We start from the raw sequence: 16104 nt of genomic DNA on the forward strand, positions 1-16104 counted from the left end.
GTTGTTTAGTCATTTAGTCGTGTCCGACTCTTTGTGACCCCCTGGACCAGAGCACGCCAGGCACTCCTGTCTTCCACTGGCTCCCGCAGTTTGGTCAAACTCATGCTGGTAGCTTCGAGAACACTGTCCCACCATCTCGTCCTCTGTCGTCCCCTTCTCCTTGTGCCCTCCATCTTCCCCAACATCAGGGTCTTTTCCAGGGAGTCTTCTCTTCTCCTGAGGTGGCCAAAGTATTGGAGCCTCAGCTTCAGGATCTGTCCTTCCAGTGAGCACTCAGGGCTGATTTCCTTCAGAATGGAGAGGTCTGATCTTCTTGCAGTCCATGGGACTCTCAAGAGTCTCCTCCAGCACCAGAATTCAAAAGCATCCATTCTTCGGCCACCAGCCTTCTTTATGGTCCAGCTCTCACTTCGATACATCACTATTGGGAAAACCATAGCTTTAACTATACGGACCTTTGTCGTTCAGATAGTAGATGAGTCTCAAAAACCCGTGATATGCGTCTTGCTCTCTAGGAGGGTTATTTTGGTCAGAATTGAGTATAAATTCCAGAGTTAACTTCCTGTAAATGAAAATTGGTGTCCTGGGCTTCTTATACTTGTCTACCCATGTACTGTCTGAAACCAAAGGGAGAGAATGGCTGCCAGATGTGATTTCCTTCCCAGCTCTCCTACTCCACTCTATCTTTCACCCCTTAACTCTCCTTTCTTCATTGGACTTTTGGACAGGACACAACTGACTACGTGGCTTACGTTGCAAAGGACCCCATCAATCAACGAGGTGAGAGAAACCCCACAATGAGGGGCTTAAGCAAAGGACTGGCACACCCCCCGGGTTGTTCTGAAAACTTGATCATGCAATACGAACGCTAAGTATTTCTTACAGCAATTTCCAAGGATCAAAATTTGTGCCCTGTGTGGTCGACCTGTCTCGTATCTCCTTCAGTCCCCCAACACAGCAAGGGTACCTTTCCAAAAATCCCTAAGAAAAGGCTTCTCAAAAGCCTCTTTGCTATCAAAGAAGAGCCACCTACACAGGTGTCTAAGTGAGAAGAGAAAGTAAGCTTTGCTATTTAGCAGTTATATCTAATTTAAGGGATGCGGGTGGCGCTGTGGGTTAAACCACAGAGCCTAGGACTTGCCGATCAGAAGGTCGGCGGTTCGAATCCCCGCGACGGGGTGAGCTCCTGTTGCTCGGTCCCTGCTCCTGCCAACCTAGCAGTTCGAAAGCACCTCAAAGTGCAAGTAGATAAATAGGTACCACTCTGGAGGGAAGGTGAACGCCGTTTCTGTGCGCTGCTCTAGTTCGCCAGAAGCGGCTTAGTCCTGCTGGCCACATGACCCGGAAGCTGCACGCAGGCTCCCCTCGGCCAATAAAGCGAGATGAGCGCCGCAACCCCAGAGTCGGTCACGACTGGGCCTAATGGTCAGGGGTCCCTTTACCTTTACCTATTGGTTTGGTTCCAGAGCTGTCTCTGTCGCCACAAGGGAATGGCAGCCCAAATGAGATGGTGGAAGCAGAATCCGGGTTGCTCATCATTGTGCTTGAGTGAGGTCAGGACCCTGGACTTGGGGTGATGGGCCAGGGTTTAAGAGCAAATGCTTCAGAACCACGGACAGCAACCCCGCAGCTATTTGAGAAAGGGGACAAGTTGCTTCAGCACCAGCTTCCTGCAATTGCCAGAGCTTTATAGTTTGGGTGTGGAGGACCCAGACGGAAGCCCTGCCTCCTGGCTGCTGAAGCCCACTAGTTTAAGGGCTGTTGTCCTTTGGAGCTAGGGCTGCTTCTTTCCAGGTGGCGGGGCTGCGGACTCTGATTCCGGATGTGAGGGCGATCTGGCTGCGACATCTCTCACCCCATTGATCGCCAGGGTTGATTCGGCTGATCTGGCTGGCTAGGCGGCTGTCCCCTTCCTCCCTCACCGCTCCATGTGCGTCCCTCCTGAAGCTGCGCGCTCGGTGGAAGAGGACGACCGTCCCAGACAGAAGGAGTGTACCGTTCTTCGGTCAAGGGTATACAATAGCTGCGCTCCCCTGCTAGAACCTCCAAACAAGCTCAAGGACTCTGATTCCTTGGATGTATCAGTAGCCCATTCCTCAGAATTGCTAGGGGAGATAGGTGGAGAATCTGGTCTGATGGCTCTCCCCAAAGGAGTGGGTCTCTGATGGCTGCATATATATATGTTTCCAGCTTGGCAGGGGGTTGGACTCGATGGCCCTTGTGGTCTCTTCCAACTCTATGATTCTATGATATGGATTTATATAATTCAGAAACAATATAAATGTTCAAATAATTATTTATGTAGACAAGGATTAAGTGTAAGGTATTGGTTGGGTTTAGAATAGATTTAGAAAACTTATTGATTAGAATATTTGTATGAGATTGTATGGGGAAAATACGGAATAACAGATACAAATTTGCTTAAAATGCAATATAGGAAGTGCAGTGTAAGCAGTGGAAGTCAAACAACAAAGTTTTATTGTTGAGATATTTGTGGAGTGAATTTGGAGGAAATTCTTCCAATTTTTCTTCTTTTTGCAATTTCTTTTTCTTTTCTTCCTTTTCTCTTTTATATTCTTTTATATATATGTGTGTGCTTATCTGAAAAAACACGTAGGTATGCATTTTGCTTGTATTTTGTAATAATTATGTTAAATAAAATTTAATATTTATATTTTTTAAAAAAGCACTTCAGGGTTGGGATAGCCCTGGCCAGAGTGGTTACCGTATTTTTTCCTCTAGAAGACTCACTTTTTCCCTCCTAAAAAGTAAGGGGAAATGTGTGTGCGTCTTATGGAGCGAATGCAGGCTGCGCAGCTATCCCAGAAGCCAGAACAGCAAGAGGGATCGCTGCTTTCACTGCGCAGCGATCCCTCTTGCTGTTCTGGCTTCTGAGATTCAGAATATTTTTTTTCTTGTTTTCCTCCTCCAAAAACTAGGTGCGTCTTGTGATCTGGTGCGTCTTATAGAGCGAAAAATACGGTATATTGTAACCTTCTGCTTCGAATGCAGTCTAAGTTTTACATTCAACCTTTGAGCAGCTGTGTCATTCTACTGGATCGTGTTGAGCTTGTCATCAAGCTGTGTGAGTGTTGAGTAACTCATCTCTCTCTCTCTCTCTCTCTCTCTCTCTCTCTCTCTCTCTCTCTCTCTCTCTGATTGGCAGCCTGCCACATCTTGGAATGTTGTGACGGGCTGGCACAGAGTGTCATCAATACCGTGGGGCAAGCTTTCGAACTCCGGTTTAAGCAATATCTCCACAGCCCCCCCAAGGCTATGGGGCTGCAGGATAGGTATGTATTTCAGACTCCAAACCTCTCCAGGGCAATTCTCCAGCAATGATAAAAAAGTGCATATTGACACCAGCTGCGCATGAAAAGGAAAATATGAATTAAAATAGCATGAAATATGCATTACGGTAAGGGGGTGGGGTGGGGACGCGGGTGGCGCTGTGGGTTAAACCACAGAGCCTAGGACTTGCCGATCAGAAGGTCGGCGGTTCGAATCCCCGCAACGACGGGGTGAGCTCCCGTTGCTCGGTCCCTGCTCCTGCCAACCTAGCAGTTCGAAAGCACAAAGTAGATAAATAGGCACCACTCCAGCGGGAAGGTAAACGCCATTTCCGTGCACTGCTCTGGTTCGCCAGAAGCAGCTTAGTCCTGCTGGCCGCATGACCCGGAAGCTGTACGCCGGCTCCCTCGGCCAGTAAAGCGAGATGAGCGCCGCAACCCCAGAGTCGGCCACGAATGGACCTAATGGTCAGGGGTCCCCTTTACCTTTACCCTTATGATCATCGTGTTGCCTAGACATTGCTGACTTAAACAAAAATGGGCAGGTTCACCCATCTGTACTTTGAAGGCAGTTCCACCGTTGCTGGAATAAGAAAAATAAAAGATGCTCAGCATTGTAGTTCAGGTGGAATCTCATTGGTCGCTTGTTGTGTCACATGACCCCTCCTCCCCTCCCAATTTATCTTCCCGGCCAGGGCAATGGGAACGGAAGACTCTGCATGGAGAGAGGATGAAGAAACTTCGGAACACGACTATTACAATAGCATCCCAGGAAAGGAGCCTCCGATTGGTGGATTGGTGGACTCCCGCCTTCAGCGTGGCCCCTCCCTCAGCCATGCCCATTCCCAGCTCTCCTGCGCCAGTCATTTAAGCCAGGTGACCACAAATTGCCCTTCGCAAGTATTATTCGTAAAAATGCAATCGCCTCCTTCCGAAAATGGACTTTCTGGGAACAGGTGTGTGAGTGCCACCTTTGAGCAATGGCCCCACGAGATCCGGAGCTTTGTAATCAATAATAATAATAATAATAATAATAATAATAATAATAATAATAATAATAATTTATTATTTATACCCCGCCCATCTGGCTGGGCTTCCCCAGCCGCTCTGGGCGGCTTCCAGAAAAATATTAAAACACTGTAATACATCAAACATTAAAAGCTTCCCTAAACAGGGCTGCCTTCAGATGTCTTCTCAAAGTCTGGTAGATGTTGTTCTCTTTGACATCTGGTGGGAGGGCGCCACCACCGAGAAGGCCCTCTGCCTGGTTCCCTGTAACTTGGCTTCTTGCAGTGAGGGAACCGCCAGAAGGCCCTCGGAGCTGGACCTCAGTGTCCGGGCAGAACGATGGGGGTGGAGACGCTCCTTCAGATATATTGGACCGATTGCCTAAGGAACCCACCTTTTTGGCCTTCCAGCCAGGCGTGACATCTGTTGTCTCCTCAATCTTCTGGTCTGTAGGTTGCATCTCCGGCCAGGAGAGATCACAGCATTCACTCCAACTTGAACTGGGACTCCGATGCTCACGGTAACTCATCACCACTTATTCCTCTTTCTGATTCAGTTCTCTAAGTGCTGCTCAGAGCTGGACCTCAGTGTCCGGGCTGGATGATGGGGGTGGAGATGCTCCTTCAGGTATACTGGGCCTTTGAGGCCGTTTAGGGCTTTCAAGGTCAGCACCAACACTTTGAATTGTGCTCGGAAACGTCCTGGGAGCCAATGTAGGTCTTTCAAGACTGGTGTTATGTGGTCTCAGCGGTCGCTCCCAGTCACCAGTCTAGCTGCCGCATTCTGGATTAGTTGTAGTTTCTGGGTCACCTTCAAAAGTAGCCCCACGTAGAGCGCATGGCAGTACAGTGGTACCTCGGGTTACATACGCTTCAGGTTACAGACTCCACTAACCCAGAAATAGTACCTCGGGTTAAGAACTTTGCTTCAGGATGAGAACAGTTGTGGTGGCGCGGCGGCAGCGGGAGGCCCCATTAGCTAAAGCGGTGCTTCAGGTTAAGAACAGTTTAAGGTTAAGAACGGACCTCTGGAACGAATTAAGTACTCAACCGAGGTACCACTGTAGTGCAAGCGGGAGATAACCAGAGCATGCACCACTCTGGTGAGACACTCTGCTGGCAGGGAGCGTCTCATCCTGCGTACCAGATGGAGCTGGTAGACAGCCGCCCTGGACACAGAATTGACCTGCGCCTCCATGGACAGCTGTGAGCCCAAAATGACTCCCAGGCTGCGCAACTGGTCCTTCGGGGGCACAGTGACCCCATTTAGGACCAGTGAGTCCTTATGGTGAGCTGCGAAAGCTAGACAACACGGTGTGGTTGTGTCTTCCAGGCCAGAGCTGTGATGGGTACGTCCAGGCAGATGGGAAACCTCTGGGCTCCCAAGACTATGAAGAGCACATGTATGTGAACACACAGAGCTTGGACAACTGGGAGGCGGATGCTGGCGTGCACCGAGTGGTTGACGAAAGCCCCACAAAGGACCTCTTTGATATGAGTAAGAAAGTGATATGAGTAAGAAAAGTTTCCTCGGCAGGACAGAACCTGACAGAAGTGCGCTACTCCCACCTGGCAGAACGGAACGATAATTTTTATTAATATCTCCTTCCCACACTGAATGGTACTTGGGGTGAGTTGCGTAAGGATGGCAAGAGAAAATAAACGCAACAGAAAGTGAGTCTGATGTGAGGAGCTTTGGTGAGAGGGGGGAAGGAGTTTGTGGCAAGGAAAGGTTCTGGCCAGTGTGGTGTAGTGGTTAAGAGCGGTGGACTCGTAATCTGGTGAACCGGGTTCGATTCCCCGCTCCTCCAGATGCAGCTGCTGGGTGACCTTGGGCCAGTCACACTTCTCTGAAGTCTCTCAGCCCCACTCACCTCACAGAGTGTTTGTTGTGGGGGAGGAAGGAAAAGGAGAATGTTAGCTGCTTTGAGACTCCTTCGGGTAGTGATAAAGCGGGATTTCAAATCCAAACTCCCCTTCTTCTTCTTCTTCTTCTTCTTCTTCTTCTTCTTCTTCTTCTTCTTCCTCTTCCTCTTCCTCTTCCTCTTCCTGCCTCCTGCTCCCTTCATTGTTATCCTCCTCTTTCTCCTCTCTCTCTTTTCTTTCCGATTCTATTTGTTCTAGATATTATTCTATTGTACAGTCGTACCTTGGATCCCAAACGCCTTGCGAGTCAAACGTTTTGGCTCCCGAACACCGCAAAGTGCGTGTTCCAGTTTGCGAACATTCTTTGGCAGCCAAACGTCCGACGCGGCTTCCGCAGCTTCCGATTGGCTGCAGGAGCTTCCTGAAGCCAAGCGGAATCCGCGCCTTGGTTTCCGAACGTTTTGGAAGTCGAACGGACTTCCGGAACGGACTGCGTTCAACTTCTGAGGTATGACTGTATTGTGAAAAATTTGAAGGGCTCCTGGCACCATTCCCTCCCCGACTTTCTGCGCTCAACATGGACAGGGCAGTTGTCGCATTTAGGCCAAGTGCCTGAATTCTGCACCGAGAAAAGCTTCATCCAAGCCAGTGCTTCTCAACCTGCGAATCCCCAGATGTTGTTGGACTACAACTCCCATCATCCCCGAGCTCTGGCCTTGCTAGCTAGGAGTGATGGGAGTTGTAGTCCAACAAGATCTGGGGACCTGCAGGTTGAGAACTGCTGATCTAAGCAAATAACAATGTAGTGGGTCAGGCATATTGACCACCCCTTGCACAGCCATTTCGGAAAATAGACCATGACTCAGTGCTGGAGCATCTGTGATTCATGCAGAAAGCCCGAGACTCAAACATGAACGGGATCTTCTTCTTTGGCGATCCCTCGTAGCCAAGTAAGATTGTCTTCCACAAACACGGTTTGAACATGGAGAGACCTGGTCTGAACAAAGACATTGGATTCTTATCTCATTATACATGACTAAGCCATTTCTCACCTTCTCACCCCTTGCCTTTTCCTGTAAGACCTATTGCAGTCGTTAAGAGTCGTCAACAGGCTCATCTCAGCTATCTGCCAATCTCCCATTCCCACCACCCTTCTGAGTAATACCCCTCCCCACCTTCTCACTATATAGAAGGGTCTGGCAACTTCTGTTTCAGTGTATCTGAAGAAGTGTGCATGCACACGAAAGCTCATACCAAGAACTAACTTAGTTGGTCTTTAAGGTGCTACTGGAAGGAATTTTTTTATATTGACGGTTTTAACAGTGAGTCCGTAAGTGACTGTAGAGGCCAATTCTGGATCCACACATCCTTCCACAGTGGGGTTGTAGGTTTCCAGATGGGAGTTGATCATGGTGTGGATTTGCCAAGCGTGCCTTCCTCTTAGCACATTTCTCCCTTGCGTCCTGAGTTCGAGTGTCTTCAAAGCCCACAACACCTTTGGTAAAGGTTCTCCATCTGGAGCGCTCGCAGGCCAGTGTTTCCCAGTTGTTGGTGTTTATACTACATTTTTAAAGATTTGCCTTGAGACAGTCTTTAAACCTCTTTTGTTGACCACCAGCATTACGCTTTCCATTTTTAAGTTCAGAATAGAGCAGTTGCTTTGGAAGACGACAATCAGGCATCCGCACAACATGACCAGTCCAACGAAGTTGGTGTTGAAGAATCATCGCTTTGACACTCAGGATCTTTGCTTCTTCCAGGGCACTGGCATTAGTTCGCCTGTCTTCTCAAGTGATGTGTCAAATACTTCGGAGACACCATTGATGGAATCAGAACTCAGGCAGTACCCAGATCAATGTGGCGATGGTCTGACTCAGTGTTAGGCGACTTTCTATGCTCCTAAGGACAATGACCATAAGCTCACTCCAGATTTGACAGCAACAGCAAAGAGTCGGAGATGGCAGGTGTGGCTTCAGGACCACGGACAGCTCTAAGGCAGAGATGTGGGCATTCTAGGACCAGGATGGGGTGTGGAAACCAGTCTGCTAGTTCATTGCTCCACCTACTTTCTCCTCTGCCCCCATCCACCGCTGAAAAGTGGCCCCCTGGAAGGGAATGTGGCCCTTGACTCCCTGTCCTTGATTGAGTTCTTCTGGTTCCCCCCAGGGCCGTTTGAGGATGCTCTGAAGCTTCACGAATCCATGTCAGCTTGCGGCGCGGGTGTCGGCGGCGGCAACCCGCCGATTGAGGACCAGTGGCCCAGCCCGCCCACCCGGAAGGCCCCCATCGCCCCCACGGAGGAGCAACTGAAGCAGGAACCCTGGTACCGCGGGAAGCTGAGCCGGAGGGACGCGGAGAAGCTACTGCAGGTGGATGGGGATTTCCTGGTCAGGGACAGCGTCACTAACCCGGGACAATACGTCCTGACCGGGATGCAAAGCGGGCAGCCCAAGCACTTGCTGCTGGTGGACCCGGAAGGCGTGGTAAGCAGCCGAACCTCAATGAGGCTGGGTTTGCAGTTATGTGTGGCTGGACACTGAGGGCCCCATTGGTCTCAGTGGGTCTCCTCTGAGTCTGTCGTGCCCTGTGCAGACGGGAGGGAAAAGGCACTTTGCACGCGCCTAGCAATACTTTTAAAAAATGTATTTTATTTAAGTTATTTGTATACCGCCCTTCATATATATATATATATATATATATATATATATATATCCCAGGGCAGTTCACAATAAGAACACAACCATGCTGTTTAGATAATACTGAACATATACACAACCCAAAATCGGTTTTCAAATTCACCTTGACACCAGTACCCACCCAGAAAGCAGAATTTTGTAACATGGTCAAATTTCGGTGCTTAAAATAGAGCTTCCTTTGCTCTCAGATTAAATAAAAAGAAGTACATTTTATTCAAAATACCTAATAACATGAAAAATGAGCCCCAAAGACAACTTACGTTCTGCATAGAAATTTTCTGTATTTTAAGGCAACTTTTGTTTGGATGAAGACTTTTAGTATTTCATATCTATATTGAATTTCCTAAGCATTCTGTATTTTATTGTCATAAATTGCTGCTTCTGCCTGTCCGGAGCGATCTATAAATATAGGGGTGCATGCAGCGTTGTTCTTACACAGAGTAGACCCATTGAAGCGAATGAACACAGCGAACCTAGATTCATTAATTTCCATGGTCTGCTCCGAGTAGGACTTACCTCATTTCTTTCTTAAAATCTATACACAAAGGTGGTTTACCAAAAAAGATTATTAACCTTTCAAACTTTAATAACATCTGCCAGGGGGGTGGGCAGAGATGATAAAACAATAAGATTACCAGGAAGAAAAATTAACAACAGGAATTTATAACTTATTTTAAAAGTCAAAATAAAAAGGTAAAGGGACCCCTGACCATTAGGTCCAGTCGTGACCGACTCTGGGGTTGCAGCGCTCATCTCGCTTTATTGGCCGAGGGAGCCGGCGTACAGCTTCCGGGTCATGTGGCCAGCAGGACTAAGCCGCTTCTGGCGAACCAGAGCAGCGCACAGAAATGCCGTTTACCTTCCTGCCGGAGCGGTACCTATTTATCTACTTGCGCTTTGAGGTGCTTTCAAACTGCTAGGTTGGCAGGAGCAGGGACCGAGCAACAGGAGCTCACCCCGTTACGGGGAGGGATTCGAACCGCCGACCTTCCGATCGGCAAGTCCTAGGCTCTGTGGTTTAACCCACAGCACCACCCACGTCCCAAAGTCAAAATAGCAATAGGCTAACAACAGATTCAAGCTCACATAAACTTTCGAAACATTTGGATGCATAATGGACTGGACCAAACTGGTGACCTGTTCCTTTAAGGAAGGGCGTGGCCACAGGTGGGAGGGGACTGTGCCGGGTGTTGGGTGTGGCTAAAGGAGCAGGGGGCGGAGCCTCAGGCCTGATTCTACCAATGCTTGCAAGATCTATGTTCTTGCGCTGTTTCTCCCATGGGCAAAGATTAAACCTCTTGCTCTCCTCACCTGTTTGCTTCAGGTGAGGACAAAGGATGCCTTGTTCGAGAACATCAGCCACCTGATAAACTACCACCTGCAGAACGAACAGCCCATAGTCGCCGCCGAAAGCGAGCTCCACCTGCGGCAGGCGGTAAGGTGGAAACAATGACGGGTAAGTACCCAATCTCTGCTCTGGTGGCATGATGTTGGTGCATCGTTGCGTCGGTGGCTTGTGGAACTGACTGCCACTAGATGGAGGGGATGCGCCATGAGCAGCGATGACTTCAAATAATGCTAAAATTAAACAAGGTTGCACAACTCCATAGAGAAGAGGCTTAGGTAAAGGTAAAAGGACCCCTGACCATTAGGTCCAGTCGTGGCCGACTCTGGGGTTGCGGCGCTCATCTCGCTTTATTGGCCGAGGGAGCCGGCGTACAGCTTCCGGGTCATGCAGCCAGCATGACTAAGCACTTCTGGAGAACCAGAGCAGCGCACGGAAACGCCCTTTACCTTCCCACCGGCGCGGTACCTATTTATTTATTGCACTTTGACGTGCTTTCAAGCTGCTAGGTTGGCAGGAGCAGGGACTGAGCAACGGGAGCTCACCCCATCGCGGGGATTCGAACCGCCGACCTTCTGATCGGCAAGTCCTAGGCTCTGTGATTTAACCCACAGCACCACCCGCGTCCCAGAGGAGGCTTACATATACCGTATTTTTCGCCCTATAGGACGCACTTTTTCCCCTCCAAAAATGAAGGGGAAATGTGTGTGTGTCCTATGGGGCGAATGCAAGCTTTGCGCACCGACCCCTCTCGCTCTCCAGGCTTCGCGGACCTCTCCTCAAGCAGCGGGAACGCTCCCGCTGCTTGGGGAGAGTTGCCTGCATGCCGAAGCCTGCGCGCGCTGAGATCAGCGCGTCCAGGCTTCGCGGACCTCTCCTCAAGCAGCGGGAGCCACCGCTGGGCTCCCACGGCTTGCAGAGAGCTGCCTGTTTGGGGGCTGGGGTTGGGGGAAGCTCGGGCCGCCCCAGCCCCGCGCCTGGGGGGGAAATAATTTTTTCCCCTTTATTTCCCCCCCAAAAAACTAGGTGCGCCTTATGGGACGGTGCGTCCTATAGGGCGAAAAATACGGTAATTGAAATTGAAATTGAAATGTTGAATTACTTTATTGTCACCTGTACAACTTGTATACAGTGAGATTACAGTGGTGCCCCGCAAGACGAATGCCTCGCAAGACGAAAAACTCGCTAGACGAAAGGGTTTTCCGTTTTTCAATGCGCCTCGCAGGACGAATTTCCCTATGGGCTTGCTTCGCAAGACGAAGATGTCTTGCGAGTGTTGAGATTTTTTTCGCTTTCCCCCCCCTTTTCTAAGCCACTAAGCCTTTAATAGCCTTTTAGCAGCTAAGCCGCTAAGCCGCTAAACCTTTAATAGCCGCTAATCCGCTAATAGCGCTAATCCGCTAAGCCACTAATAGGGTTGCTTCACAAGACGAAAAAACCGCTAGACGAAGATACTCGCGGAACGGATTAATTTCGTCTTGGGAGGCACCACTGTACACGAGCACCCCCCACTCAGCTCTCTTAGCCTTAATTCCCCTCGTTTACTGACGCACACCCACCAAACCTAAAATCAGTTGCCCTGTTGTTATCTTTTCATTCAGCAGCCTAACAGCCCACAAATATAACAACAACAACAACAACAACAACAACAACAACAACAATTAATTTATTTGTACCCCGCCCATCTGGCTGGGTTTCCCCAGCCACTCTGGGAAGGCAAACGGCGTTTCCGTGCGCTGCTCTGGTTCGCCAGAAGCGGCTTAGTCCTGCTGGCCACATGACCCGGAAGCTGTACGCCGGCTCCCTAAGCCAATAAAGCGAGATGAGCGCCGCAACCCCAGAGTTGGCCACGAGTGGACCTAATGGTCAGGGGTCCCTTTACCTTTAAGGAAAATATCTTATTTTAAAAAGGGGGAGGAAGGAAGAAACCAGAGATATGTGGAGCAGTGCAGAAACCACAAGGGGTCCTCCGTCGCTCCCCTTACTGAAATGTCTTTTCCATTAGGAATCTGGCCCTCTGCGCAGAAGCTGTCCCAGCCTTCCTACCAGCCAAATCTGGGACTGGAATCCTTGCTTTGCAGAAGCAGCAATCTATTGGCGGAGGAGAGACATCGAGAGATCTGGAGTCAGAAATCCAGGATTCTACCTGAATCGCCACCTTCCCGATTTGCTCTGCTCCAGCACCAGTCGCTCCCACTTTTTAAAATTATTTTTAAAGTCCAGCCATCTCCTTCTCCCACTCCAGATATGGGGTGGAACGCTTTAAATCAGTCCAGGTGGCCTACACTGCAAGGAGGCTTGTGCCCAGCTTTCTAGCAAATCAGCTCAGAGTTGCTGAGGTTTCTCAGTTTTATTAAAAATGGGTTAGGGTTGGGGCAGGGAGCTGGGAGGCAGGAGGGAAGCTAAGCTAAGTCTCACTTTCTAGATGAAAATGGAGATTCCCGATTGGAATGAGAGGCAGCCGAGATGTTCTAGGGGCTGTCTGCCTCCGCCTGGGTTTGGAATCAACAACAGGCTTTTAATATATATATATATAGGGCAATCCAGTTTCAAATCCACTGAAGGGATCTTCTTTCCAAACAGCCTGCGACAGAGGCAGTCGAGGAACAACTGCGTGGTTCTCTAACCTCCTTTTCTGCAAAGTGTCTTCCTTTCTCTGAATTCTGGGGGTTTCTGGAGTCTCTGGAAGGGAAGGGAGAAGGGAGCAAATGATCTGGAACTGACACTGCCTGGTTTCCTCCCCCCCCCCCACAGACATTGGTGCTCCTTTCAGTTAATGGGAGTTTGGAAGGCTCCAACACCACGTCTTTTATCTAAAAATTATCTCTTAGGACTGGCAGCTTTCGGGTCATGGTGGCTGAAAATTCCCCTCCTGTGCCACCAGGGGGTGCTGTGACGCTAGGGCGGCATTTCAAAGTTGCTTCTCTTTTTCCAATGCAAGCAAACAAACAAACCTGCCCTCTCTAGGCATGCCCCACTTGCTTCTCTCTGATCTATCACATTGCTGCCTGGATTTTTTATTTAAAAAAGAAACTCGTTTTGCCCATTCCCTCCTCAGGCGAATGTCTTCAGAACTCTTAGCACATATATGAATAAATACGGCCTATTCTATCGCACAGTTATCCACAGGAAATGTCCGGAAAGCACTGGCTGTTTTGAATATGTTTCTAATTAAACACGGAAATGCTTAACATTGCTCTTAAGTCTCTTTGTTTCCTCGTTTGTTTGATGGCTGTTGTTTTCCCTGCTCAAAAAAAATAAAAATAAAATGTTTTGATGTACGCATCATTTAGACATTAACGTTTGATCTTCTGAATGTGACGGGAAAAATCGAAAACTCCTTTCTCGAAAACTTCTTTCAAGTATAGTGGTGCCTTGGTTCTCAAACGCCTTGGTACTCAAACGCCTTGGTACTCAAACAACTTGGAACCCAAACACTGCAAACCCAGAAATAAGTGTTCCTGTTTGCGAACCTTTTTCGGAAGCCGAACATGCTCAGTTTTGAGTGTTACGCTTCCGATTTGAGTGCCACACTTCCATTTCGAATGTTACGCTGAGGTCTGTTCGTTTTTGCTATTTATTTTGCGTTTTTGTGGCTCTTTTGTTTTGTTTTTGTGGCTGTGTGGAACCCAGTCCAGCTACTGATGGACTGCTTGTGCGACTGCAGCACATTGTTTATTGCTTTCATTTTATGGGTCAACGGTCTCGTTTGACAGTAAAACCTATGTTAAATGGCTGTTTTAGGGGTTGTTTTTAAAAGTTTGGAACGGATTAATCCGTTTTGCATTACTTTCTATGGGAAAGCGCGCCTTGGTTTTGGAACGCTTTGGTTTTGGAACGGACTTCCAGAACGGATTAAGACTCCCTGGAAAAGACCCTGAGTTGGGAAAGATGGAGGGCACAAGGAGAAGGGGACGACGGAGGACGAGATGGTGGGACAGTGTTCTTGAAGCTACCAGCATGAGTTTGACCAAACTGCGGGAGGCAGTGGAAGACAGGAGTGCCTGGTGTGCTCTGGTCCAGGGGGTCACGAAGAGTCGGACACGACTAACAACTAAACAACAACAACAAGTCCCTAGTCTCGCAGGTCTTGATCTCACACTCGAACCATTGCACCATGCTGGCTGACATTTTTTATAAGGCATTCCAGCTAGATTCGGTACCGCACTGATCATCGACACCGGCGAATTCCTGGCCGCTTTGCCACAAAGGTGCGTTCGTAGCTTTCTGAGACGCCCACTTCTCTCTTTGATCGTTCTTTTGTGCTGTTTGGCTTCTGCCAAGATAATTGCATCGTCCTCTGGAGTGGACGCTTCTGAGACGGTCTCCTTGCTGGTCAGAGCCTTGGAATAACCTTCAGCCAATTACGGCGCTGGGCACTTGGCTGTTGCGGCCTCCTCCTGGCTCCCAGATCTGCTGCGGACACAGATCTTGGAGGGCTGTCTCTTTTTTGACTGCTACTCCCTTCCCACCCACCCCTCTGCCGCGCTTTGCAGGGTTTTAATTGCCTAAGGTTTTTTCCTTTTCTTCCGCCTTCTCAAGAGGTCTCTGCTGAAATAAAACAAAGATCAAATTGGTTTGGGAAAGAGGGAATCCAGCTATGAGCAGATGGCGGAGGGGAGAAGTTTATGTCTGCTTTTTCAAGATTGTTCCTCTCCTCGTCCGCCCCCCCCTCATTTTTCCACATCTTGCTTAGAAGTGTGTCAACACGAATCCTTCGAACTACCCAGAGATTTTCTTTTCAACGCCGGAGGCAATAATTCAGTATTGCAGTTTTCTCGGCTCTTCTCTGATTTGATTTGCCGCAATCTCGTTCCCTCTCTCTTCCCTCGCAACCTGCGGCCTTTTCTGGGGAGCTGATGGAATCCCACCCCCTCAATTTACATAAATTTGCTATTATTATTATTAAGCTTTTTCTCTTCTGTGTGGAGGAGAGAGCAGAGACTGTCAACAGGAGGGAAGGGGGAAGGATGGCCGGCAGTGGGGTACTGTTAATATTATTATTCATTCAACTTATGTTGTTGTTGTTTAGTCGTTTAGTCGTGTCCAACTCTTCGTGACCCCCTGGACCAGAGCACGCCAAGCACTCCTGTCTTCCACTGCCTCCCACAGTTTGGTCAAACTCATGCTGGTAGCTTCGAGAACACTGTCCCACCATCTTGTTCTCTGTCGCCCCCTTCTCCTTGTGCCCTCCATCTTTCCCAACATCAGGGTCTTTTCCAGGGAGTCTTCTCTTCTCATGAGGTGGCCAAAGTCTTGGAGCCTCGGCTTCAGGATCTGTCCTTCCAGTGAGCACTCAGGGCTGATTTCCTTCCGAATGGAGAGGTTGGATCTTCTTGCAGTCCATGGGACTCTCCAGAGTCTCCTCCAGCACCAGAATTCAAAAGCATCCATTCTTCGGCGATCAGCCTTCTTTATGGTCCAGCTCTCACTTCCATACATCACTACTGGGAAAACCATAGCTTTTACTATACGGACCTTATACACCTTATACATTCAACTTATACACCACCCTATACCTGGAGGTCTCAGGACAGTTCAAGACCACAACAGATAAAACCAAACCAAAAGCAATAATCCCCAAAACCCCCGCCAAAATAGCCACATTTTAAAAGGGATGTCAATAAGATCAACCAAAGGCCTGGTTAAAAAGGAACGTTTTTGCCTGGTGCCTAAAGGTGTATAATGAAGGCACCAGGCAAACTTCCCTGGGGAGAGCATTCCACCGACGGGGAGCCACTGCAGAGAAGGCCCCGTTCTCATGTTGCCACCCTCCAGACCTCTCAAGGAGAGGAGGAACACGAAGAAGGGTCTCAGAAGATGCAGAACATAGGTGTGACCCTGGCATCTGGTGTTATAAGAATTCAAGGTCTCAAATATACAAATTAAATGTTCATAAC

General features: G+C 48.9%; 1 protein-coding gene and 2 long non-coding RNA genes across 6 annotated transcripts in view; 1 reads left to right on the forward strand and 2 right to left on the reverse strand.

The window, feature by feature from the left end:
- Nucleotides 1-12588, forward strand: part of SHC2 (SHC adaptor protein 2) — a 38231-nt gene extending 25643 nt beyond the window's left edge. For 2 of the 4 annotated variants that reach the window (XM_083483786.1, XM_083483787.1), the window contains 8 exons: nucleotides 729-780; nucleotides 3167-3293; nucleotides 3986-4166; nucleotides 4752-4818; nucleotides 5631-5795; nucleotides 8330-8646; nucleotides 10184-10294; nucleotides 12210-12588. In XM_083483786.1, the coding sequence (XP_083339912.1) occupies nucleotides 729-780; nucleotides 3167-3293; nucleotides 3986-4166; nucleotides 4752-4818; nucleotides 5631-5795; nucleotides 8330-8646; nucleotides 10184-10294; nucleotides 12210-12470 (1281 nt within the window). In that variant the 3' untranslated portion in view covers nucleotides 12471-12588. Of the gene's footprint in view, nucleotides 1-728; nucleotides 781-3166; nucleotides 3294-3985; nucleotides 4167-4751; nucleotides 4819-5630; nucleotides 5796-8329; nucleotides 8647-10183; nucleotides 10316-12209 lie in introns of all 4 variants that reach the window. The other 2 variants (XM_083483788.1, XM_083483789.1) reach the window with 2 other exon arrangements.
- The window catches only part of LOC310697648, a 272049-nt gene that overhangs the window by 67487 nt on the left and 188458 nt on the right, over nucleotides 1-16104 (reverse strand). The window lies entirely within an intron of this gene.
- LOC310697634 overlaps nucleotides 1-16104 on the reverse strand; it is a 62009-nt gene that overhangs the window by 3285 nt on the left and 42620 nt on the right. The window lies entirely within an intron of this gene.

Source organism: Podarcis liolepis (assembly GCF_965112155.1).
Source record: "Podarcis liolepis genome assembly, chromosome: 18".
NCBI lineage: Eukaryota > Metazoa > Chordata > Lepidosauria > Squamata > Lacertidae > Podarcis > Podarcis liolepis.